The sequence below is a fragment of the Salvelinus namaycush genome, chromosome 27 (genome assembly GCF_016432855.1).
Source record: "Salvelinus namaycush isolate Seneca chromosome 27, SaNama_1.0, whole genome shotgun sequence".
NCBI lineage: Eukaryota > Metazoa > Chordata > Actinopteri > Salmoniformes > Salmonidae > Salvelinus > Salvelinus namaycush.
Window position 1 is genome coordinate 37,609,604 of NC_052333.1, and position 19,394 is coordinate 37,628,997.

A 19,394-nucleotide genomic window follows, 5' to 3' on the forward strand; every position below is an offset into this window, starting at 1 on the left:
CGCACCGTGCCGGTGATTGATATAGTTCAGGGGCCAAACAAACAAAGCGTGACAAATCCAGACGATTGTCTGCGGGTGAGATAAGAGTCTAATGAGAAAGTGCACGTCGGGGGGGGGGGGGGGGGTGTATCCTTTGCAGAGAATCTGTGATGTTATGGGGATTTTAATAACTTCCTGAGTCTCCCTGGTTTAATGGTGAGACGCGCAGGCAGTTTACCCTATGGGAACAGATTCCATTAAGATGCAATATCTTTCTCAAAAGTGCATTTCTACACTCTTAAAATGACCACGGAGGGTAATTATTTCCCATTGCTCTGCATATCAGAGATGATGATGGTGTTGAGAGAAATAATCCAATCACGACTGAGGAACATGGAGATATAGTTTATATTGGGTAAAAAAAAAAACGGAGGATAATTATAAAATAATATATGATACACGATCAAATTGATCTTCAGCTTTTCGTCGGAACTCTAGTAAAGAGTTTAATAAAAAAACTCATTACAGATCAATGCCAGATCAACCTACATCCCACAGCCCATAATCAAACACGTGCATGTGCACTTCTCTTAAGACTGCCTGACACTGCTCTGCAAACCAGCAGCTCAAACCTCCAACCTGCTCAGCTGCGCATTAAGTTAAATCTATCGCTGGGAGAGAAAAGTGGACACCAGACAGACCGGTTATTATCCAGGGGAATGTGGGAGGGATCTGAAAAATTAACATGGATTACTCAAGTATGACTGACAGTTTCAGAAGGGCTTTTACGACTTACCAAGTGATTTGGGACTTGCCTTAATTCAGTGAGGGATGTTTAATACTGTGGGCTGTCTCGGCTATATCTTGGCACAACAGCACCTTGGCTGGGCTGGTTGGACGGCTAGGGAGGGAACTTTCCCGACAGCCCTGGCGGGCCCGGACCCATTGTTCTGCTAAGAATGAAGGGATTTGTAGTTCGGCCAACATTTCGGGTTAGGGGGACTGTCTACAGGCCTCGGTTGTGCTTTGGGAGAGGGAGGAGAGGGAGGCTTCCCAGGGGTGGCCCCATGAACTCTCCTTCTCTTGCATCTGGTTGGTCTGCGGTGGGCAAGTGGGTGCGGTGGCTTTACCAAACCAAAAAAGCCTGGGTTACATGGGAATTCCTCACGGATAAAGGAAGTACATTTGAGACACATTCATATGTGGAGACGGTTTTACGTGGGAAAGCACTGCTGGTGTCCGCAGTCGTCAGGAGGAGGGACTTGGCTTTAGTCGTCAGTTGTTTGGTATAGAGAGAGCCTGGGAGACACTGCGGTATAGTGAAAACAGACAAACAGAGGGAATGGAATAGGACGGTGAGAAAGAGGAACAGGAAAGGGCTTGACCATTTTGCATGTTTCCCGTTTGGGTTCTGTCTCCCAGGGCCATCGCCACTTCCTGATGCGGTTTCCATAATTTACAGAGCATCTACTGGACAACTGGAGTCGACTTTCAACCGCGCGGTCATGTTGGCTCTACGCTCAGGAAAGACTAGAACAAAGGGAGATAAAGGATGAAGGGATAAAACAAGAGATTTCTAATCAGTCTGGACTTGATCTTGGTTTGTCTACATACATGTGGTTACCAAAGTCAGCATCGAGCAACGTAACAGTCTTGGCAAATCCTTATTCCTTCCTTTTAATTCCCCAAATGAATCTAGAAACACACTCACTGCGTCGATCAAGCAAAGCATGCTGCCATTTTGATTGTTCCACACCACACTCCAATTCCAAGAGCAAGGAACAACAATAGGATCAGGTAGTATTGCATTCTAATCTGATCAGTTCATTCTTCTTGCTGTCATCACTTTGACATGAGATGAGAGCAGCGTGGATGAAATAGGTTCACTTTTCCAGAACGGAACGAGGTGTAATGTATCTACTGTACCTGAGCTCATATTGCATTTAGAAACGGGTGTCAATGATAAGCAGCGTTTTAAAGCATCGCATGAGAGAGACCTAATCGTCTAGGCTCACACCGCTAGGAGGATGAAATCATTTTTATCTGCTCTGCCTTTGACTTTTCAAATGCTCCAGTTCACCCCGTAAATCATAACGCATCCCTATTGGGGTATACTTCACTATGTTTTACAACTTTAGCGATTCTTTACACAGCGTTTGGGTGGTTTTACACACTACAGACACTGAAAAACAAGGGTTTCATTTTCATAAACTATTCCTCAAACCTTCTCTCCTGCAAAATAGGCCGCTAATAATTTCTTTGTGTGTGTGTGCGTGCGAGTGTGTGCGTTTTGAGTCGAGCGGCGGACGGCGGGCGCAGGCAGCAGCATTGACTGCCGCATTGCACAGAATACCTAAACAGCTGTGGTCCCCCTTCGAAGCGATCGATCATGTTCCAGTCTCTGGATCAGACACGGGGAGAGCTGACTGCTCCAATCCACATCCCATCTCACTCTCAGGCTTCAGCAACAGATTGGCTACATAGGAAAGCAAACGCTTCGGCATGGGATTACGTTTTGCAGTATCACTTGCTTTATTGAATTGAAATGAAACTGCTCAAAGTCAGTTTGTTTGAAAATATCTAGTAACTAGTATAGTTGCTGTCTAGTTAGCTACATGTAATGCCACTAATACATTGAAATCCCATGTAACTACTATGCAAATTCAATTGTATGTGCAATTTAGTGTAAAGTGTACGACCTTCATCTGCTTTTCATTTACCCAATGTCATCCTCTCTCTGCTTCTGCACCACACATCTCCAGCTCTGTCCCTGCTTTATCTCGGAATCACGGACTTCCTGCCCATATGGCCACTTCCTGCATATTTCCCTATGGCCCCTTGACGTTAACTGATTACCTGTAGCTGACGTCCGGATATTTACTTCTTCCTATGGGACACGGGGTGACAACTCTATATCCTCTCACAGCAACTGGACACACCTGAGTAGAAAAAACACAACTGGTGGCGGCGCCCGTGTCCCATCTCTCTATATTACTAAATGTAATGGTGTGGCCAAGCAGGCAATTCAGAGGCTTGTCAAAACGTAGGCCAGAGAGGACTGGAGCAAGCCTGGGGCATTGAGAGAGGAACGTGTACATTGTGTTTCTGGGTTGTGTTAAATGGTGATAAGAAAGAGACAGGAGGTCATTAGCATTATGTAGACGCTGACACTGCACATTCGGGTCAGGATGAGTGGTTTTGTGTGAGTATGTATGCGTGTATTTATGCCTGTCAAGGGGACAGTGTGTTAAGGCCAGTCACGTCCGTCTGACACCCCCCTACCCACTGAGCTGTCAGAACAGGATGGATGAAGAGGGTGCCCTGCATAGCAATGGTCTCAGGAGAAATACCAGCAGCACCATGACACGACACAACACAACATGCTACACCAGGATACACTAAGCTAACGCCACACTGTGGCCTTCCCAACGCGCTACACTAGGCTAACGCCACACTGTGGCCTTCCCAACGCGCTACATTAGGCTAACGCCACACTGTGGCCTTCCCAACGCGCTACATTAGGCTAAGCTACACTGTGGTATTCCCAACGCGCTACACTAGGCTAACGCTACACTAGGCTAACGCCACACTGTGGCCTTCCCAACGCGCTACACTAGGCTAACGCCACACTGTGGCCTTCCCAACGCGCTACATTAGGCTAAGCTACACTGTGGCATTCCCAACGCGCTACACTAGGCTAACGCTACACTAGGCTAACGCTACACTGTGGCCTTCCCAACGCGCTACACTAGGCTAACGCTACACTGGGCCTTCCCAAAGCGCTACACTAGGCTAACGCTACACTGGGCCTTCCCAAAGCGCTACACTAGGCTAACGCTACACTGTGGCCTTCCCAACGCGCTACACTAGGCTAACGCTACACTGTGGCCTTCCCAACGCGCTACACTAGGCTAACGCTACAATATGGCCTTCCCAACGCGCTCACTAGGCTAACGCTATGCTAGTGCTGTAGCCTTCACGCCTTAAGAAACACAACACAAACGCTCTCAACGCTAACTACACTAGCACGTGTGTAGGAGGAGGATCTGCTCTGCCTCACAAAGAGGCCAGGCGCTCTGAGCTCTGCTCTGTCTGGGGACCTGCAGCTAGAACATCTGCGTTTGATGTTTAGAGGCATGTTGTTGAGAGATCTCCGTTCGGTAGACAGTGACACCATGTCAAAGTGGGCAGGGGTTTTGATCGAGAAAGACAGTACATTTCAACCTCTATACACAGAGAGACACAGACGATACTGTAGCTAACAAGGTAAAAAACAAAACAACGGGCAGTACTACAGTGACTGGATGAATCAGTCTGTCAATAGCACCAGTGTCCAATGGGAATGAGCTCTTATCAACGACAATAACAAGGAGATGTCGTAATCAAACATGTCACTGTGCAAGAGGAGACCATCAAATCACAGCAGCTTTGCCAAACCCTTCAGAAAATGAACATTTCAGTTAAATGACGTTTTCTGACACGCAGTGCCTTCAGAAAGTATTCAGAAAGGATGTCGTGTCAGTCGCTAGGTTTCCATCCAATTGGCAAGAGATCTTCAAGGGAATATTATAAAATCTGCATAAAAAAGATGTGCATTTTCCCACCTGTGAAGTGTTTCCACCAAACTGACTTGTTGCGGGTAAGAGCCAGTGGGTGATGACATGTGCGCAAAATGTACTTTTTTGCTTAAGTTTTCATGTACTGAATAAAAAATCTAAAGTTCAATGTGTTTACATCTGCATTTTCAACTCTCCCAGGAGTTTTGTCACAAAAACAGTTGCGTTAAATAGAAAATGTGCCTACGCTGGTCATGCTATGTGTGCTCTAGCCGCCAGCTGGCAGATACAGTAGTAGGCTGTGCGGATAGGGTGGTCTACATGATGAGATTTTATGGATAAGAACTAGAATATGTTTATTTGTCAAATCGGCAGTCGAGCATCATGTCACCAGAATAAGACCCTGGATATTTATTGAAAGGAGCATTATGATCACCATACACTTTCGCCACCCTGTGAAGTTCACCGCAACTTACTTCATCTGTAGCCTAATAAACTGCATGCTTTCTCGAGTCATAGTGAGAGGACCACACCATATCATCCAGTGACTCCCAAGTTTACTTCCATACCATGGTTATTGTATCAATATTTGCCCCACCATTTCTTGCATAATACATTATTTATACAATTGTACCGAAACGACCTGTTTCATTCACTGTTGTCATGATTTTGTTTTATACAGTAAGACTTTAAAAGCTGTGAATGGAAACGTTGTTACTGGCCTTCACGCAATACCCCATAATGTCAAAGTGGACTAATGTTTTCAGAAAAATATTTACAAATTAATAAAAAATGAAAAGCAAAAATGTCTTGGGTCAATAAGTATTCAACCCCTTTGTTATGGCAAGCCTAAATAAATTCAGGAGTAAAACTTGGTTTAACAGGTTTAACATGATTTTTGAATGACTACCTCATCTCCTGTACCCCACACATACAATTATCTGTAAGGTCCCTCAGTCGAGCAGTGCATTTCAAACACACATTCAACCACAAAGACCGATTAGGGACATTTGAATATCCCTTTGAGCATGGTGAAGTTACGAATTATTTGGATGGTGTGGCGCTGAACAACGTGACCCGGAAGTTTTGTAATTTATTATTTACATTTGAGAAATGTATCGGACCCATCTGATAGCGGTCCCATATGTGACAGAGACGAAAATCTCTGTTAGAAACTTAGAAAGAGCGGGAATCTAAATATGCAACAACTACGATAGGTTGCTAATACTGTATAACTAGGATTGTGCCTTTGGCTTCTGGACAACGAAAGAAAGTTGATATGAAAACCAATAGAAAAGGAGAGAAACGGTATATAGGGAAGTAAATACAAATACATTTGCAAAAATTCTATAATTACTCTTGTCTATACAGAAATACATCAAATCATTCAAAATACTTCACCAGTAAGCATGATTTAGCCAGAGGAATCGAGGAACGTTAGCTTCTTTAAAAAATAAATAATCTGTGGATAATCCCTGTTACATTCATTTCTGTTCATGCATGTATTAATTATAGTGATTTACCATTCTCCTTCTCGGAGTGGAAACGTTTGCAGAGTTCACAACCTGCCACACCTTTTGGTTTATTTCATAACCATCATTAACAAGATTCGGACATGTTTTCATTGTCTTTTGTTTGGAGTGCTCCATGTGAGCAATGAGCATATGTCTCTGTTCTGATCATGTGTAGGGAGCGGAGCATACGCACCTGAGCACGCATAGAAGTACCTGGCTTGCTGCGCGGAAATGTGGGAAAGTGTTTGTTTTTTTACTTCCATTGCGGATGATAATATATTAAAACGAGTTCCTCGCAGTAAGCTATTTGAAAAATCTTTCCAACAATCTCCCCCTTGATAATCACCAATCTTCGGTGTGAAAGCGTTATAGGCCTACTGCTGCATTGGCCTATAGGCTATCAGTTACATGCGCCAAATTCTTTAGCCGCAAACGGATCACGGCGTATCAATGTGTCCATATGGCAGAGGCTGGTGATCTCGAATTAGTTGACTTTTAACTTTGAGATTTTTATCATTTTAATTCCGATTTTTATTTTTAACCACATGACAATGATTTTGAGAAACGAAAACGGTATTATTGAAATGAAACTGCTCCACGAAAATGCGCATTTGAAAATCATAACTGGCTTCCACAAAACTTGAAACACACGTTGCCGATGAGGTCTTTCTAAAATGATTGCCTCCACGTTTCCATGGTCTTATCTTGCCCATAGGCTACTTTGAAGCAAGGTAAGACCCGCCTCATACCATATGAAATAAAACATTCAGGCTTCAAACAATTAAGTATGTTGTCAAAATGCATCCTGCCTCCAGCTCACATTGTAAAGTGGTGGGTGACACGCTGATAGCCTGTTGCCTGCACTTGAATGGTGAATGAAAGGCACGCTTCAATTACCAGTTGAGAAATACAAATAGTAGCTCATTTGAATCGTGCACCAAAACAGTTAACATGTGATTGCATTTAGAATTGTTGCGCAATGAACAGGCTTATGAAAAACACATGTTCTACTCCAGCAGCAACAAGCTGAAGAGGTACAGGAGACATCCTGCTAAAAAAAATTGGCTTTGTATACTCTGCACGTGTGATAGTTGTGTTGGATAAGATACACGATTGCTAACAAAATGATGTTACTTAACCTATAGACCGATAAGCATGACGATCAAAATGTACACTGAGTGTTACAAAACATTAAGAACACCTGCTCTTTCCATGACATAGACTGACCAGGTGAATCCAGGTGAAAGATATGATCCCTTATTGATGTCACTTGTTAAATCCACTTCAATCAGCGTAGATGAAGGAGATGAGACAGGTTAAAGAAGGACATGGCTCAGGGATTTCACCATGAGGCCAATGGTGACTTTAAAACAGTTATAGAGTTTAATGGCTGTGATAGGAAAAAGCTGAAGCTGGATCAACAACACTGTAGTTACTCCATAATACTAACCTAAATGACAGAGGGAAAAGAAAGAAGTTTGTACAGAACAAAATATTCCAAAACATGCATACTGTTTGCAATAAGGCACTCAAGTAAAACTGCAAAAATGTGGAAAAGAAATTAACTTTATGCCCAGAATAGAAAATATTATGTTTGGGGCAAATCCAACACAACACATCACTGACTACCACTCTATATATTTTCAAACATTACATTTTTTTAAATAATAATAATATTATTTTCAAGCATGGTGGTGGCTGGATCATGTTATGGGTATGATTGTCATCGGCAAGGACTAGGTCGTTTTTTAAGATAACAAGGAACGGAATAGAGCTAAGCACAGGCAAAATCCTAGAGGAAAACCAGGTTCAGTCTGCCTTCCAACATGCACTGGATGATACATTCATCTTTCAGCAGGACAATAACCGAAAACACAAGGCCAAATATAGTTTCTTACCAAGATGACATTGAATGTTCCTGAGTGGCCTAGTTACAGTTCTGACATAAATCAGCTTGAAAATCTATGGCAAGACTTGAAAATGGCTGTCTAGCAATGACCAACAACCAACTTGACAGAGCTTGAAGCATTTTAAAAAGAATAACGTGAAAATGTTGTACAATCCAGGTGTGCAAAGCTCTTAGAGACTTACCCAGAAAGACTCACAGCTGTAATCGCTGCCAAATGTGATTCTAATATGTATTGACTAAGAGGTGTGAATACTTATTTAAAATAAATGTTTCTGAATTTCATTTTCCATACATTTGCTAACATTTCAAAAAACATATTTTCACTTTGTCATCATGGGGTATTGTGTGTAGAAAAAAATATATTCAATCAATTTTGAATTCAGGCTGTAACACAACAAAATGTGGAATAAGTAAAAGGGTATGAATACTTTCTGAAGGCACTATAGAAAGACTCATTTCTAGCTGATCGCTGAAAAATCTTGTCCGTTGGCACATTTCCTTAGAATCTATAAACCATAATAGTCCCAAGCACCTGGGAAGGGACATTTAAAGGGGAAGGTCAGTGTGATATTAACACTTTAAAGGTTTCCCATTACATCCCAGCCTCATATACGCCCCTGCCTTTAATGGCTAGTGGGCTGAGTAATTGTATGGGCAATTTCAAACATGTCTCTATGGTGACTATACTGTAAGGGACTATATTCTAAGGGCAGTCCGTGCTGTGTCCCTGTGGATCCTAGTGTGCCAATAAAACCATCAGCGGGCCCGGTGAGGCCTCCGCAGAAACTCTTCTGCCCTCTGGTCCCTATTGAAATGAACAGTGCAACGCTGTTAGTCAGCGTTGCACGCTGTCTTAGTGCAATGCTGCACCTGGCCTAAAAAACTGCTGAGGCAGCCCCTTCTCTTATTCCCTCTGCCTCTCCAACTCCCCCTCTCTCTCTTGGAAGTTTGGCTGCAGGAAAGGCAGCTCTTAAGTCGATTTCCGAGCAGCAGAGAAGCCCGCAATGTGAACATTAAGAGCGCTTTGGCTGCCCTCGAAGCTCCTGAGTTGAACAGTCGGCGGACAGCCGGGGGAGGCCCTTTTTGAGGCGAGAGCTAGCGATGAACGCTCACGTCACCGTGTCACAAATGCGATTGGCGACAATCTCCCAAGGAGGGGGAAGTTGAGACGGTGTAATTTACATAACTGAATCAGGACGGACGGAGGGTTTCGGAGGTGGGGGGGGGGGATGTTTAAGCAGAGAGGGAAGTCTTCTTACCTGGAATGCCTGGCGGGGTTTTCAGGTATTTCCCGTTGAAATACTGTATCACCACGTCACATTTCTCAGTCGACTCCATCCTGCGACAAAAGGATGAATACAAGTGGGAATATTACATTACACATGAACGAATACTTAAAACGTGCCATGTAAAACCTCCAACGGTCCTTTCGTATCTACTGAAGTGCCTCGGCAGAATACGACTCTTTACACACGATGAATACCGAAAGCATGACATTTTCATACATGCAGTACCTTTGAGTATGCATGGGACATTTTCTCTGTTGATCCAATTGTAGATATCGAGGCCCTATGACAACACCTATTGTTCCCCTTGGCCGAGTGCCTACGGTATTGTGGCTGAGTCATTTTACGAGGCGGCAAATTGAGGATGTACACCCTTGAGTCACAGTGATATCCAAATTCTCCTGGGCTAAATGAGGAAGAGAGTGGAGTGAGCACTAATAGGATATGAGAGACTGGAGAGAGCGTTGACTGTCTGTGTGTCATGGAACAGGAAGAGCGAGTGCGGTGGAGTTACTAAGGGAGTGGAGTCACACAGTGTGACTGTGACTCATCTCATTTACAGAGAACAGAGTAGTATCATATTAAACCCTCGCCTCCCTCCCTCCCTCGCCTCGCTCCCTCCCAACTCAGACCACTGATCAACTAAATACGTACGTACCAGCAAGGGGTCTGTGATGTCTCTCTCTTTCACTCTGTATCACTTACTAGATTATCCATCCCCTCTATCTATCATCCTGCCTTCTTTACTTTCTGTCTTACTCCCTCGCACATCTCTTCTTCAGTTTCATCCTCCTCTTTCCTTTTCTTTCCCTCCCCCTTTCACCCCCCTTCCCCCCCCCCCCCCCCCCATACCGCTCTTCTTGACCCTCTATCTTTTTCCTCATGACTCATCCATCTCTTTCTCTCATCTATCCATTTCCTCCCTTTTCCTCCCCTTGCCTATTTTCGACCCAATATTTCTCACCCGGTCTTTCTGTCTCATCTGTTGTCATCCCTGTTGCCCTCCCTCTCCCTCTCCCTCCATCCCTCCCTCCCCATTTTGCTTTCTGGCAGTGGGACCTGTGGTGTAAGTGGGTCAGGTCCCTGTGTCTCATTGTGGCAGGGTGAGTCAACGGAGCTCTTTTCACAGTGAGTGGCCTTGAATGGCCTATCCTGCACACATTCACCCACCGCTGCTGCCAGTGATCTAATGGGGCGCACGCGCCCCAGACACACACACACATACACACACACAATTACACACACTCTCAGTTCAGACCCTCCCTCCTTCCCTTCTGCTATTCCCAACGGTAGAGAGGTCCCAGAGGAGAGCGTCTGCATAGGGCAGAATAATTCACTTCTGTCACGCGTGGAACTAGGGGTTGATTTGTAACTGGTCAAATGTATCTCTCCTTGTGAGCAGTTGGATCAGACCCATTCAGGATGACAACTAGTCTTTACCTCTCTCTCAATTAAATTTCAATTCTCTCTCTCTTTCTCTCTCAATTCAATTTCAAATCAATTCAAGGGGCTTTAATGGCAGGGGAAACACATGTTTACATTGCCAAAGTATGTGAAATAGATCATAAACAAAAGTGTAAAAAACTATTTAAAAAATGAACAGTGAACATTACACTCACAACATTTCCAAAATAATAAAGACATTTCAAATGTATTATTATGTCTATATACAGACTCACTCTCGTGCTCTCTCACTATACACATCTCCTCCCTCTGTTACAACCTGTTCTCTCTCTCTCTCTCGCTCTCTCGCTCTCTCCTTCTGTTCTACCCTTCCATCTCCCTCATCCCTCCCTCCTGCTCTCTCAGGTCTGACGAACCCCTGGCAGCCACCCATCCTCCTGGCTGCTCTGTCTCTTCTCTGCTCTCTGTGAAGCAGGGAGGCCCGATGGTTAATGACATCAGGTGATCATGTCCACAGTGATTAGCTGTGAGGCCCCCAGTAATGGGCTCTGATAACGGTGTAATGGAGGAGTGCAGAAACACTTAGCAAGGTTTACTCTCTCTAATGCCCCTCTGTCCCTCAACATCTGTGGACTAGAGGCTGGGGCCCTCTGTTTCAACATCTGATTGTTTCAAGCTCAAATGGACGGTACCCTATTCCCTATGTAGTCAAATCAAATCAAATGTATTTATATAGCCCTTCATACATCAGCTGATATCTCAAAGTGCTGTACAGAAACCCAGCCTAAAACCCCAAACAGCAAGCAATGCAGGTGTAGTGAATTGCTTTTGAGCAGAGCCCAGGGAATATATGCACTATATAGGGCATAGGGTGCCATTTTGGATGCACCCTTGTCTCTCTCGCTCTCTCCTTCTGCCTTTCCATCTCTCTTTCATGCTCTCTTGCTCACTCCCTCGTTCTTCTCTCCCGCTCTATGGACTTTCTCCGCCCATCCCTCTGTTATTTTCTTCCTCGACAGTATCCCAAAGCATCCCTCTATTTTTGCCTCTCCCTTCCACGCCTCTCTTCCCTTCACCTCTTCCCCTTCTCCTCTCTCTCCTTCCCCATCATATTACTTCCCCACTCAGCCCTACTTGAACAGGTGGAGTGTTAGCCTGCGCCGAGCTGTTGTGTTGGTGTGTGTATGTGTGTGTGTATTGATCTGCAGGAGTCTGCCTGTCAATCCTTCTGTAACCCACTGTAATAGAGTGGGGAATCGGCGGGGACTGCAGCACGGGCTGATTAAGAGAAATCTCTCCAAGATGGTGTTGTTGTTCTCATGAACACCTTCCTCTGGGTAAACAAGCCGGGAGTGTTGTGTTGTGGGGAGAGAAATGAGAGCAGTGTGGAGGATGAGGAGGACGTGCATGACTTTGAAGGGGTAGGAGGGTAAAGTCTCATTTTACAGGAGGAAAATAGAGCCTAAACAAATAGCATAATGCTATGCAGACACAAGTGTCAACATCTCACGGAACCCCCCCCCCCCCCCCCTCCCAAACACACACTCCCCCCGCCCCACACACACACGCACACATACACGCACTTCTCCTCCACACACATGCACCCCCCACCCCAAACACACACACACACTCTTCAGGCACTACAGAATCTGTCTTTGGCGTGAGTGTGTGTGTTCCAGCAAGCAGTGGTGGGAAAAAGTACCCAACTATCATACTTGAGTAAAAGTAAAGATACCTTAATAGAAAAAGGACTCAAGAAAAAAGTAAAAGTCACCCAGTAAAATTCTACTTGAGTAAAAGTGTAAAAGTATTTGGTTTAAAATATACTGAAGTATCAAAAGTAAAAGTATAAATCATTTCAAATTCCTTATGTTAAGCAAACCAGATGGCACCATTTCCTTGTTTTTTATTTATTAACGGATAGCCACGGGCACACACACACACACACACACACACACACACACACACACACACACACACACACACACACACACACACACACACACACACACACACACACACACACACACACACACAGCACACTCCAACACTCAGACATCCTTTACAAACAAAGCATTTGTGTTTAGTGAGTCCGCCAGATCAGAGGCTGTAGGGATGTTCTGTTGATGTGCGTGAATTTGACAATTTTCCTGTCCTGCTAAGCATTCAAAATGTAACGAGTACTTTTGGGTGTCAGGGAAAATGTATGGAGTAAAAAGTACAATATTTTCTTAAGGAATGTAGTGAAGTAAAAGTAGTCAAAAAAATATAAAAAATAAAGTACAGATACCCCCAAAAATACGACTTAAGTAGAACTTGAAAGTATTTTTTACTTAAGTACTTTACACCAGTGCCAGCAAGCATACCTGGCAAAGCCGACCCCTCTGCTGACCCCGTTGGCGTCCCTCAGGATGCGCGTGGAGATGACGTGACCGAAGGGCTTCAGCATGTTCTCCAGCTCCTGCTCATCCATGGACACGGGCAGGTTGGAGATGTACAGGTTGGTGGGGTCCTGCTCCTGTTGCTGTGGAGAGAGAGATTCAGATTTAGATTCAGAAAGCTTTACTGTCCCAACATTGGGCAATTTGGTTTCAGAACGATACACAAAGACAGATGCACAGTAAACAGAGAGAACGTGTGTTAGAAATTATGTATCAGTTATGCTTTAAATAATCTACGGATTTCACATGACTGGGAATACAGATATGCATCTGTTGGTCACAGATACCTTAAAAAAAGGTAGGGGTGTGGATTAGAAAACCAGTCCATATCTGGTGTGACCACCGTTTGCCTCATGCAGCGTGACACATCTCCTTCGCATCGAGTTGATCAGGCTGTTGATTGTGGAATGTTGTCTCACTCTTCAATGGCTGTGCGTGGTCGCTGGATATTGTCGGGAACTGGAACACGCTGTCGTGCACGTCCACCCAGAGCATCCCAGACATGCTCAATGGGTGACATGGTGAGTATGCAGGCCGTGGAAGAACTGGGACATTTTCAGCTTCCAGGAATTGTGTACAGATCCTTGTAACATGGGGCTGTGCATTATCATGCTGAAACATGAGGTGATGGCGGCAGATGAATGGCACGACAATGGGCCTCAGGATCTAATCAAGGTGTCTTTGTGCATTGAAATTGAAATCGCCATCGATAAAATACAATTGTGTTCATCGTCCGTAGCTTATGTCTGCCCATACCATAACCCCACCGCCATCACGAGGCACACTGTTCACAATGTTGACATCAGCAAACCGCTCGCCCAAACAACGCCATACATGAGGGTCTGCGGTTGTGAGGCCGGTTGGACGTACTGCCAAATTCTCTAAAACAACGTTGGAGGTGGCTTATCGTAGAGAAATGAACATTCAACTCTCTGGCTACAGCTCTGGTGGACATTCCTGCAGTCAACATGCCAATTGCACGCCCCCTCAAAACTTGAGACATCTGTGGCATTGTGTTGTGTGACAAAACTGCACATTTTAGTGGCCTTTTATTGTCTGTTTGTCTGTGTGTTTCTGGATACCGATGTGTGTATTTGTACACCAGTGAGTGTGTAAGTGTACACTAATGTGGGTCTGTAGCGCCCGAGGGTTCTAGCTAGCTAGTGGGGGCACACCTGGAGGGGGCAGAGCCAGGGAGAGAGGGTGGCAGCGGGCCAGCTGCGTCTCTCCAATACGGCCAGTCTGGACACCCACCAGCACTCATCTATCACATCTCATCACACCTTTTAGCCCGCCGAACCCAGGGCCACACTGGAGTACAAGCAGCCATGGCAAGGCATACATTTTTTAACAGTAGCGTCTTCTCTTCTCCTGAATGGGAGCAAGCTGTGCTGTGGTATAGCTAGCAGGTTAGCTAGCAGCCCTGAGGGCTAACACCTAGACATGATACTTCACTTTAGCCACAGAGAAGAATGACCGGCCAAGGAATCCACTTCACCAGCAGCCTCTTCCCATTCCCTTAATGAGAGCAAGCAGTGCTGTGCTGCTAGCAGGCTAGGAGGCTAACAACCCTGAGGGGGCTAACACCTAAACATGGTACTTCACTTTAGCCACAGAGAGGAATGACAAAACCCGACCCAGACATCAACAGACATGACCCCTTTAAAATGGCCTCTTTCAGAGGTAGAGGGAACAAACTGTGACTAAGCCTTGGGCACTTCTTATTTTCTACTCAGTGCTTCTTCCCTCTCTCTTTTTGCTTCTTCCCTCTCTTGTTTGTCTTTCCCCCCGCTCTTTTTGCTTTGTTCTCTCTCTATTTGCTTCCTCCCGCTTTTTTCGTTATCGATAGAGAGCAGAGGAAGTATCTCGGCCGTCCTGTTTCCGTCCGACTGTCGGTCCTTTCTCTGATTAATTAAGTGTCTTATCGAACAGGACATGGAGGATCTGATTAAAACCCATGCTGAAAAAACAGGAAAACATTGGTCTTCTTCTAACCAGGAACTCAATTAGCAGATTTCTGGGAAAATAACAAGACCTTGTTGTTTTGGTAGTTTAACACCATTCTGTCCCGTACAAAAAAAGATTGCAGTCAGAGTGCATTACAACTGCAGTATGCTGCAAATACTGCATCCAAAATAATACAGTTTCTTTTTATTTCAGTAATTTTGCAGTGTAACTGCAGTTAGAGTGCAGTATAACTGCAGTTCAACTGCAGTGCACTGCAGTTATTCTGCAATTAGTTAGTCCAAAATACCACAGGTCAACTGCAGTTACTGCATTCTTACTGCACTTTCAAAACGGCAATCTTTTTTTGTAAGGGGTCCATGCTAAAGTATGTTTTACATTATTTCCAGTGTATTCATGAGTTACTGGAGGGGTACAGCTTAATGTAGGTAGCATGAGGTAGTGCAGAAAGGGCTACAACTCTTAATTAAAACTTACTTATATACAATTGTATTCCATTACAGCCCATTGATTTCCAGAGGGCCAGTATTCAGAACTATGTCAGATAAATTCTAAATTCAATATTAAGGCAGAAACTGGTTCACATAGTTAGACATGCATTAGCTCATATCAAAATGGTTCAGCCAATGAGTAGGGCTTGAAGGACTGTGTGTGTGTGTGTGTGTGTGTGTGTGTGTGTGTGTGTGTGTGTGTGTGTGTGTGTGTGTGTGTGTGTGTGTGTGTGTGTGTGTGTGTGTGTGTGCGGGTGTGTGTGCGGGTGTGTGTGTGTGTGTTGACGGGCGGCCTAGCGTTTGCGGAGGGATTAACATGTGGAGCTCTTTTACACTCGGACGTCTCACTAAATTTCCGCTTGGATGGCATTCCGCCTCACACACACATTAATACCCCGCTGTTGCCTTTCCTTCCAGATGAAAAGGTTGGAGGGAGGATTGGAAATAAGTGCGTTTTGACGCAAGGTGAGATGGGCCGGCCCCATTCCGGCAGGAGATTTAATTTTGCATATGCTCAGCTGTCGGGCCATAAATGAAAGAGTAATTGAGGTGAATGTGTGTGTGTGTGTGTGTGTGTGTATGTTTGTCTAAGTGTGTTTCAGTCTATGTATCAGCAAATGTCTGCATGTACAACGGGATGAGTGTGAGTGGGTGTGTGCTTGCATGTCTAGGTGTGTGTGTGTGTGTGTCGTTGCTTGCAGGGGCCTTGGCAAAGTGTCTCCTTGCCATTGAGCTGTGCTGTGGAAGGTTAATGGGACGCCTGCAGGCTGTAGGGGCTCTTTGATGGGGATAATTCCTCCACCTTGCCACCAGGAGGATGACGGTGCCCCGTATCACTTCCCCTGACGGATGGCACGCAGCGCCCGAACCGACAGCCTCTGTCATATTAACGGGCTGCTCTGTTTACCTCAGTATAATTTCAATGAATGTTACCTCGTTGTAGGGGAGGGAGAGGGAACGAGAGACAGGGGGGAGAGAATGAGAGAACGAGAGAGAGGGAAGGAAAAGAGGGAAGGGGGTTGAGAGAAAGAGAGAGAGAGGATGAGCTCTGACATGACATAGAGAAAGGTATGACACATAAAAGAAAGCCCTTGTTGCCTTTGCAGAGTCCTTAAGGATAAAGCCATTAACAGCGCTCACGATCTGCCTCCAGGCCTTCCAGGTTGTATTCATTGAAATGATAAAAGTGAGAAGAGACAGACAGACAGACGTGCGTCTTGACTGGGGGCAGTGTATTTGACACTACACCGGTGCTCAGACTGCCCTACCTCTCCACCCCTCCCCCTCTTGTTCAGAGAGAGAGGATTAGAGCATGCTGGGTAATTGGCTCTACAGGCTCTCTGATTCGTCCTCAGTGCGGTGGCTGTTTCTTCTCTTCAGGGTGGTAAGGGAGCTCACGGTTTCCCAGGTAGGGAGACAAGGAGATTGGATGACCCCCCCCCCCCCCAGCCACAGGAGGGGGCCAAAACGATGGCTGGTGGCTGGTGGCTGGAGGAGGGTTGTTTCAGGTTTTATGGTCTGGGGAAGGCTATCAGGCACAAAACAGTTGTGTTTGTGTGTACATGTTTTATGTTTTCTCACATGTGTCACCAGAGAGAAAGCTGGAAAGCTAGAGTAGAATGGGTTCTAAGTAGAGGTCGGCCGATTAATCGGAATGGCCAATTAATTAGGGCCGATTTCAAGTTTTCATAACAATCGGTAATCTGCATTTTTGTACATCGATTGTGGCCGATTACATTGCGCTCCACGAGGAGACTGCGTGGCAGGCTGACTACCCGTTATGCGAGTGCAGCAAGGAGCCAAAGTAAGGTGCAAGATAGCATTAAACGTATCTTATAAAAAACAATCAATCTTAACATAATCACTAGTTAACTACACATGGTTGATGATATTACTAGTTTATCTCGCTTGTCCTGCGTTGCATATAATCGATGCGGTGCCTGTTAATTTATCATCGAATCACAGCCTACTTTGCCAAACGGTTATTTAACAAGCGCATTCGCGAAAAAAGCACTGTCGTTGCACCAATGTGTACCTAACCATAAACATCAATGCCTTTCTTAAAATCAATACACAAGTATATATTTTTAAACCTGCATATTTAGTTAATATTGCCTGCTAACATGAATTTCTTTTAACTAGGGAAATTGTGTCACTTCTCTTGCGTTCTGTGCAACAGAGTCAGGGTATATGCAGCAGTTTGGGCCGCCTGGCTCGTTGCGAACTGTGAAGACTATTTCTTCCTAACAAAGACAGCCAACTTCGCCAAACGGGGATGATTTAACAAAAGCGCATTTGCGAAAAAAGCATAATCGTTGCACGAATATACCTAACCATAAACATCAATGCCTTTCTTAAAATCAATACACAGAAGTATATATTTTTAAACCTGCATATTTAGCTAAAAGAAATGCATGTTAGCGGGCAATATTAAACTAGGGAAATTGTGTCACTTCTCTTGCGTTCATGGCACGCAGAGTCAGGGTATATGCAACAGTTTGGGCTGCCTGGCTCGTTGCGAACTAATTTGCCAGAATTTTACGTAACAGGAATATTTAGACTTTTGGATGCCACCCGTTAGATAAAATACGTAACGGTTCCGTATTTCACTGAAAGAATAAACGTTTTATTTTCTTAATGATAGTTTCCGGATTTGACCATATTAATGACCTAAGGCTCGTATTTCTGTGTGTTATTGTGTTATAATTAAGTCTATGATTTGATAGAGCAGTCTGACTGAGCGATGGTAGGCAGCAGCAGGCTCGTACGCATTCATTCAAACAGCACTTTCGTGCTCTTCGCAATGCTTTGTGCATTGCGCTGTTTATGACTTCAAGCCTATCAACTCCCGAGATTAGGCTGGTGTAAACAATGTGAAATGGCTAGCTAGTTAGCGGGGTGCGCGCTAATAACGTTTCAAACGTCACTCGCTCTGAGACTTGGAGTAGTTGTTCCCCTTGCTCTGCATGGGTAACGATGCTTCGAGGGTGGCTGTTGTCGATATGTTCCTGGTTCGAGCCCAGGTAGGGGCGAGGAAAGGGACGGAAGTTATACTGTTACACTGGCAATACTAAAGTGCCTATAAGAACATCCAATAGTCAAAGGTATATGAAATACAAATGGTATAGAGAGAAATAATCCTATAATTCCTATAATAACCTCAACCTAAAACATCTTACCTGGGAATATTGAAGACTCATGTTAAAAGGAACCACCAGCTTTCATATGTCCTCATGTTCTGAGCAAGGAACTTAAACGTTAGCTTTTTTTACATGGCACATATTGCACTTTTACTTTCTTCTCCAACACTTTGTTTTTGCATTATTTAAACCAAACTGAACATGTTTCATTATTTATTTGAAGCTAAATTGATTTGATTGATTTATTATATTAGGTTAAAATAAAAGTGTTCATTCAGTATTATTGTAATTGTCATTATTACAAATAAATCTTTTTTATTTTATTTATTTTTTTATTTTATTTTTTATTATAAATCGTTCGATTAATCGGTATCGGCATTTTTTGGTCCTCCAATAATCGGTATTGGTATTGAAAAATCATAATCGGTCGACCTCTAGTTCTAAGTGCGTATTGTGGAACCCCAGGTCTGTGGTGCCTGTTTAAAAGCTCCACCAACCAGGTGGGAAATGACATAGAGAGGGAGACAGGGGAGAAAGAGACAAGCAAATGGGGAGACTGGAGAAAGTGAACGAATACATCCCCTCAGATCAAAAGCAGCCCCGGGTTAAATTTGTCAGGAGTCAGAAGGAGCCAAAGACAAAAAGGCGGCGGAACAAAGAGCTGTCAGTCAGACAGACTCTTTCATGAGCCCCCTTCTGCTCCCAGCGA

The 19,394-nt window shown here is 44.4% G+C and overlaps 1 protein-coding gene across 1 annotated transcript in view; it reads right to left on the reverse strand.

Moving 5' to 3' along the window:
* LOC120022862 (RNA-binding motif, single-stranded-interacting protein 3-like) overlaps positions 1-19,394 on the reverse strand; it is a 195,614-nt gene that overhangs the window by 94,702 nt on the left and 81,518 nt on the right. Inside the window, exons 4-5 of the mRNA XM_038966907.1 lie at positions 13,015-13,172; positions 9,218-9,297 (exon numbers count right to left, since the gene is read on the reverse strand). Of these exons, the coding sequence (XP_038822835.1) occupies positions 9,218-9,297; positions 13,015-13,172 (238 nt within the window). The remainder of the gene's footprint in view (positions 1-9,217; positions 9,298-13,014; positions 13,173-19,394) is intronic.